General features: G+C 19.5%; 4 protein-coding genes across 4 annotated transcripts in view; 2 read left to right on the top strand and 2 right to left on the bottom strand.

Annotated features, from left to right (window-relative positions):
- The window catches only part of PF3D7_0815600 (eukaryotic translation initiation factor 3 subunit G, putative), a gene marked incomplete at both ends in the record, with an annotated part of 2,271 nt that extends 2,187 nt beyond the window's left edge, over positions 1-84 (top strand). The window contains one exon of the mRNA XM_024473163.1: positions 55-84. Within this exon, the coding sequence (XP_024328898.1) occupies positions 55-84 (30 nt within the window). The remainder of the gene's footprint in view (positions 1-54) is intronic.
- A 188-nt stretch (positions 85-272) lies between these two features.
- On the bottom strand, positions 273-2,339 carry PF3D7_0815500 (conserved Plasmodium protein, unknown function; the record flags this gene model as incomplete). Its single annotated transcript, XM_001349333.1, has 5 exons — positions 273-351; positions 465-603; positions 753-1,128; positions 1,255-1,574; positions 1,778-2,339. The coding sequence occupies 5 exons, from the start codon at positions 2,337-2,339 to the stop codon at positions 273-275; spliced, it is 1,476 nt and encodes a 491-aa protein (XP_001349369.1).
- A 1,159-nt stretch (positions 2,340-3,498) lies between these two features.
- Positions 3,499-4,220, top strand: PF3D7_0815400 (ATP synthase-associated protein, putative; the record flags this gene model as incomplete). The annotated part of the gene is made up of 2 exons (XM_001349334.1): positions 3,499-3,702; positions 3,942-4,220. The coding sequence occupies 2 exons, from the start codon at positions 3,499-3,501 to the stop codon at positions 4,218-4,220; spliced, it is 483 nt and encodes a 160-aa protein (XP_001349370.1).
- Positions 4,221-4,524: 304 nt separating this feature from the next.
- PF3D7_0815300 (FAD-dependent monooxygenase, putative) lies at positions 4,525-8,073 on the bottom strand (the record flags this gene model as incomplete). Its single annotated transcript, XM_001349335.1, has 1 exon — positions 4,525-8,073. One exon carries the CDS (start codon positions 8,071-8,073, stop codon positions 4,525-4,527), a length of 3,549 nt encoding a protein of 1,182 aa, XP_001349371.1.

Below are 8,073 nucleotides of genomic sequence, written 5' to 3'. Positions count from 1 at the left end.
TTTTGTGTTAATAACGTATATTTTTTTTTTTTTTTTTTTTTTTTTTTTTTGTAGGTGGAATGGGCCAAGCCATCAAACAGATAAAAGTAAACATTTTAAATATCTTTTGTTTATTTTTTTCCTAACCCCTCCCCTTATAGTTTTTTTTTTTTTTTTATTATATTTATTTATGTGTATATTTACTTATATTTATTTTATTTAATTTTCTTTCCCTTTTTTATTCTTTTTTCTTTTTCTTTTTCTTTTTTTTTTTTTTTTTTTTTTTTTTTAAATTATTTTAAAAGATCAACACATTTTAACTTGTATTGATTATTGTTTTCTATTAAATTGTAATTTATTCCTAAGCAGTACCTATAACAAGTTAAAAAATAATGAATAATAAATTAACCTGTAATATAATATATGGACAAAATAATATACATATATATATATATATATATATATATGTTATTTTTTTGTTTTACCATTCGAATAAGTATATTTCCTCAGCATGTATAACCTTAAATTTCTTTTTTATCTCTTCCCAATAATCCTTTAGGTTGTTATAAGTGTTTCCATATTGCATACTATAAATTGCTATGACCAAGTCGACAAAATTGTGGTCTATAAAAATGAGAGAATAGCATAACATATATATATATATATATTGTGTACATGTATTATGCAATATTTTAATATATAATTATTTTTAATAATGTTGAAAATATTATTTATATATTTTATTTTGTTTTGTTTTGTCTTTTCTATCTAACCACTTTGATCATAAAGAAAGATAATTTTTTTTTTTTCTGGAACCATATTATTATTAGTATAATTAAAATTAACAATATTACTGCCTTGATAAGTTTTGTTGTTATCATTATCGCCTATTGAATTTGTATTTTTAAAATATTTCTTTTCATTGTTATTATTTTCTTCAGTGTAATTATTTTTCTCATCAAGAGCATTACTACCATTACTAGTGATACTACTACTACTATTATTATTATTATTATTATTATTTTGTATTATGACATTATTACTATTTGAAGTATCTTCATCTTTTAAGGATTTTAGATAAGAGGTAATAAAGCAGATCTTATTTCTATTTTCATTCGCTCTCATGAATGTGGACACCTCAGAGAATAGCTATAAAATGAAGAGGCACAAAGAAAGAAATAATTATATATATAAATATATATATAAATAAATAAATATATATATATATATATATATATATATACATGTTGTATTATTTTATAGTTTTATGCTCACTTTTTTTTCTGCTATATTATATGGGTTACTTATAGAATTATAATTCACCTCATTATAAATATAATCAAGATTTTTTATAGGTGCATCTGTAGTTTTTAGATAAAAGGGCTTATATAAATCAAAAATATTTTTCTCACATTTCATTTTATTATTGTATTTATTAAAGGATATTATTTGAATTTGATGGTCATCCAAATTTGAAATATTGTCATATATAATATTTGCATTTGATTCGTTATATTTTTTTATTTCTTCATTCATACTATTTTTCAGAGCCTCTTTTCTTAGTTTATATGTTATAACATCAAATGGAAATTTTCCTACAAAAATAAAAAAAAATAAATAAATAAATATATAATAAAAAAAGAGAATAAAAAAAAGAGAATAAAAAAAAGAGAATAAAAAAAAGAGAATAAAAAAAAGAGAATATAATTTTTGTTGAGGTGACGAGGGTTACCTCAAAGAGAGGAACATATAAATATGGATACATAAAATGTAATAATATATATATATTAATTATTACCTGTAAATATGTAGTACTTATTATTACTTATACTTGATATAAAATTTACAGATTCTTCATACTTATAATTATACATATCCAAAGATCCACATATATGATTTTGTCCCATAAAATTATTATAAATATAAATGAAGGAATAATACGAAGTTATCAAAAATAAAGATACAAGAAATAACATTTTAAAAAATTCTACACATGCATATTTCTTAATTACTTTTAATTCAGACATAGAATTACTACTTGAATCATCTGTCAATGTTTGTGTAAAAAATTGACTACTAAACATTTTTTTTAAATTCTTTCTATCAATTTTAATCATACGTATATGATTATTTTCTTTTTTATTATTATTTTTATTTACATCTCCTTCATTCATATCTTTATCGTTTTCTTTATCTTCTTCATCATTCTCACCTCTCTCTTCATCAAAATGAAATTCGTTATTTAAACTTTTATATTCATTCTTCATATCTTTTTTAGAGCCTTTCCCTTTCTTATCAGATATTTCAAAGTTCTCCATCTTGGAAAGAAAAGGGGCGTCGTCTATTTTTTTCTCAACCATTTTTGTAAGCTTCTAGAAAAATATTACAGATTTTAAATTAAAAATATAATATATATAGTGATATGTTAAAGATTTTGAAATATAAAACAATATTTTTTTAGTATTAAATGAAAAATGAGGATAACCAAATGTATATATATATATATATATATATATATATATATATATTATTGTTATATATAAAAATAAAAAATATATATTTTAAAAATATATTACATTCAAATATATACACTCTTTTGTATTTTAAATATGGTTGTAATTGATAAAATATTTATTATTTTATTATTTTATTATTTTATTTTATTTTTTTTATATCCATACATCTAGTTTAGATTATAAAAAAAAAAAGAAAAAAATTCAAGACAAAAAAATTATATCAATACATTTAAGCTTTTATTCGTAAAAATATGATTAAAAGAAAGAAACCAAAAAAAAGAATATTAAAAAATATTATTGGTTTTATTTTTTTTTTTTATGATACATTGTATATGGTCTAAATAATTTTATTTTATTTTATTTTTTATTTTTTTTTTTTTTTTTGTTAAATTATTTTTCGAAAAGTTGTTAAACACAAAAAAAAAAAATAAATAATAAAAAAATAAGTGGAAAGTGTATAGCACACCTATGATATATGATATGGCATATAATATGTGCCATATATTGATTTATTTATTTATTTATTTGTTTATTTTTTTTTTTTTTTTTCCTATGTGCAATATAAAATAAGCCTTTGTGACATATTACACTTGGTATATAAAAAGAAATATTTTTTGTTTTATAATAGAACAAAAAAATGAAATATTTTAAATGACATAAATATATTATATATATATATATATAATATTTTTTTTTTTTATAGGAATATATATTCTTATATAAATATATTATGTATGATAATTTGAATGATGGTATAAATTAACATATAAATTAGTACAGTAACATATATATATTATATATATATGTATATATATATTTTTTTTTTTTTTTTTTATCATGAATCCTCATTTATTTCCCTTTTAATACATATCATGATATAATAATATTACGTAAATATAATAATATATATATATATATATATATATATATATATCTTTATTAAAATACGTATCATCATAAATACATACATTTATTTATAAATTTATCTTATATATTTAAAAAAATGTTATCGAAAGGAAATGTGAAAAATCTAGCCACAGATGAGATAAACGAAATGATTGATAATTCTTTAAAATCAGGGGATACAGATGAAGCACCTTATTTTTTACAACAAAATAATATTTATTGGGAAACAGGCCACAGAACTTATATCCCTTTTTTCCATTTCATGATACATAAATATACGACTAAAATTATAGATGATCAAGTAAATATATAAACATAAATATATATATATATGAGTTTATATTATTATATACTATGAAAAGCATTTTAATATATATATATTTGCGAGTAAATTTAAAAATTTTGTATTACTTTTCATAAAATGCTATGTATACATATATTATACTTAGCAAAAAAAGCTATATTTTACTTATTTATTCATTTCGTTAATATCTCTCTCCCCCACCCTTCATTTTGTTATTATTTCTTTTTTTTTTTTAGATAAGAAAATTCACAGAAAGTGTAAAGAGTGTTCATCATACACCATATGTATTTCATAAGGATGGATATTTCAGAAGTTATTATGGGGATCCAGATATTAATATGGTTTTCAATTTAAAGAAAAATACAAACTTTATTTTTAATTCAACAGGTACTCATAATTCATATAGTTTATTATGTAATAATAATACTTATGATAAGTCTACTCATATATTTGATCAGGTACTTATGAGCGCCTTTAAATTAGACTTAAAGAGTGTATTGGAAAATAATGTATAATTAGGAATTAATATAACAACACATAAATTGTATATATATAAATATATATATATATATATATATATATATATATATATATATATTTATATATATATATATATATATGGATGGATGATATATATCCTTCATATATAATATTTTATTATATTTTAATTTATTTCATATTGTTTTAATTAAGTTAATTTTTTTGTATAATTTGAAGCTAATTTTTTTATTATATCAAATGACTCAAATAAAAAAACAATAAAAATAAATAAATAAATAAATATATAAATATGTATTTGTATATATATATATCGTTGTATCATATATATATATTATTTATTTTTTTTATTTCATCAAATAAATTATTAACACTAACAGATATAATATGCTTATCGGGTCTTAAAATAACATAAGCATTATTTGACTTAACCCCTACAATGTTTAAAAACATTTCTTTTATAATACGTGAGGTAAATACATAATTAATAGATCTTTTCCCCCTATGACTATAATTATAACTATTATTATAATTATTATTGTAACTATTATTATTATTATTATTATTATTATTTTTTTTTTTATTATTTTTTTTATTATCATTTATATTTTTATTGGTAATCCCATTTATATGTTTCACATAAGAAATGTCCCCAATGGGTTCCTGCTCACCATTCTCCTTTTTAAATAAAACATAGTCATTTATTTGAACGTGATCCATAGATATATTTTTATTATCTATATTATTATACATTTCTTCTTTTATCAATTTCATGTTCCCACTTGTCTTATCTTTATATAGGAAAACATCTGAGTCCCATAGACACAAAGAAAACTTGTCATTTGGTATATTATTAAGTAACAAAAAATTAATTGTTTCATACAAAAGTAATTCGTCAAAAAGAATAATCAGAATAGATAATGAAGGGTTATTTAATATAGGTAAATCAACTGATGATAATTTATAAACATAATTTTTATCTAATGTATAGAGATTGAAGTGTGGTATTTTGGATCCAATTATATTAGGTATTTCATATTCATATATATTTTTACAAACTTTTAATTTAGGAATAGATTCCATATTATTATTACTAGAAAAAATTTTGTTCTTATCTTGTTTTTTGTTAGTATCATATAATTTGTTTTCCTCCTTATCATAATTATTTTGAAAATTATAAGAACTACAAGTGGTCATACTTTTTGCAAAATTATATTTTTTGTTGTTATTATTAATATATTCTGAACTAAATTTTTTATCATTATGCATTTCATTTATATGTATATGATTTTCATATTTATGTTCCAAATTATTTTTTTCATATACATTATTTATAGTGTTTATATTATCATATTTCTTTGGTAAAATTTTTATTTCATTATGATCGTTTTGATTTTCCATTTGTTCATCCTTATCATAATTATTATTATTACTATTATTATTTATATGTAACATATTGGGATTATATATATGGTTATAATTAGAGGTATTATTTTTAATTATCTTATGATGATTTATATATTCCTCCAGATTATTTAATGTATTAATATAAGAATAACAAAAATCGGCCCCTGGATATAATAAGCCTAAAACGTTTTCCCTTGTGTTTACTAAATTTTTTATTTTTTTTTTTTTATAAGAAAAAATAAATGGGATTTGATTAAGCATGTTGATAATTTTCTTGGAACCTTGAAGAAGGGTATGAAAAATGAGAGAATTTTGTAGAATCCTAACATGAAGTTTGTTATATCCCCCAAAGGTATGACTACCATAATTGTTGTAATTATATATATAAGTACCACAACTTTTATTATTATTATTATTATTCTTATTATTATTATTGTTGTTGTTGTTGTTGTTGTTGTTGTGGCAATTTGTAGATTTAAAGTTACACATTTTTGATAACTTATCTATTAATATATTATCCTGGTTGTAGCCCAAAATATATGGTATATTTTTTCCCTTTTCATAATTATTTACAGCCTGCGAAATAGTAAAATTGGCCACCAACTTCCTCTCTATATTATAAGAGTGGATATAATTATATATCATATTTTTTTCCTTCTCAGTAAATAAGGTATTCATTATAAAGTCTTGGATTTTTATTTCCTTTTTAATTAAATTAAGAAAAGAATTAGAAAGTCTAGTATCATTACATAAGTAATCATTTAGATCAGTAGATTTATTTTTAATAGTTTTATTAAAAACAAATTGGTTTATTTTCTTTTGATGTAAATTAAAAATTCTTATAATTTTCCAAGAAATATTAAGTACATCTCCTATACCCAAATTTAATCCAAATCCTCCTGAAGGTGGTAATTTATGTGCTGAATCTCCTAATAGAAATATACGTTTTGTATAATTATCTATAAAGGTAGAAGCAATAGAACTATACATAGTCCATTTATATATATTATATATATGTATATCATATAAATTAAAACCTATTAATTTATTGATAATTTCTTTAATTTTATTAGGGTTACTATAAAGTAACATTTCTCTTTTGGTTAAATAAGGAATATGTAATACTACATTTCCTTTTTTATAATCATGACATACTAAGATACCTATATATTCATTAAATAAAAAATATAACATCGATGGATTATATATCATTAATGTACTTAAATATTTAGAACTGAAATGTATATTTATAAATTTCATATAATTCTTTATATTTTCATCATTAATATTTAAGAAATTCTTTATATTACTTTTCCCACCTTCACAAACAAATACATAATTACTTAATACAATTTCCTCTAAATTGGTTTCGACATTTCTGATCTTAGTTAATACATAATTTGCTGAATTTTCAAAACAATTATTAGTACTATTATAATTATTATCTTCATATTTATAATTTTCTTTCATATCTTTTGAGACATCACAAGGATCAACATTTGAATTCATAGGTACTCTATATTTATTGTCATGAGACATATTATCCATACACATTTTTTCTAATATGATTTTTTCCTCTTGTGATAATGATAAGTTATCAATGTTTTTTAAATCATTTATATTTTTTATAAAATCAACAAATTCATATCCTATTAACATTTGAGATATATCATAGGAACAACATTTTAAAAACTTATCATTAATAAGATCTTCTTTTTTTTTATCATGAGAATTATATATATGTTTATCATGAACATTATATATATGTTTATCATGAACATTATATATATGTTTATCATGAACATTATATATATGTTTATCATGAACATTATATATATGTTTATCATGAGAATTATATATATGTTTATCATGAACATTATGTATATGTTTATCATGAACATTATGTATATGTTTATCATGAACATTATGTATATGTTTATCATTCACTTCATTATTGATAACACTATTTTCATATATACATTTTAATATTTTATATGTTGAAAATTTTAATTTTATATTTTTTAAAAATTCACGTTTTTTTTTATTAACTTTAATATTAAAAAAATAATAATTATATAAAATACCTAATAATTTATATTGAGACAAATGGGTAACTTTAGATGGACTAATATCTTCATAATAGGTATTTTTATATGTATATTTATTTATAAAATTATTATATATACTTATAATTTTTTCTTTATGCATACTTAAGGAATATTGAAAATTTTTCCATAGATCTAATTTTTCGGTTTCATTCATAAAACATTTATCTAAATGATATAAACATCTCCATGCTTCCATAGTTTGATTATTATAATAATGAGCTTTGGGAATCTTTTCTATACTTTTATCCTTTTCGATCAATATATGAGGTATATTATATTTCTGTAAATACAATCCACTTGTTATACCTGTTGGCCCTCCACCTATAATTAAAACAAACGTTTTTCTTACCTTCAT

Source organism: Plasmodium falciparum (genome assembly GCF_000002765.6).
Source record: "Plasmodium falciparum 3D7 genome assembly, chromosome: 8".
Taxonomy (NCBI): Eukaryota; Apicomplexa; class Aconoidasida; order Haemosporida; family Plasmodiidae; genus Plasmodium; species Plasmodium falciparum.
Note: the sequence above shows the minus strand (reverse complement) of the source record. Positions and strands in the feature narration are given on the sequence as shown.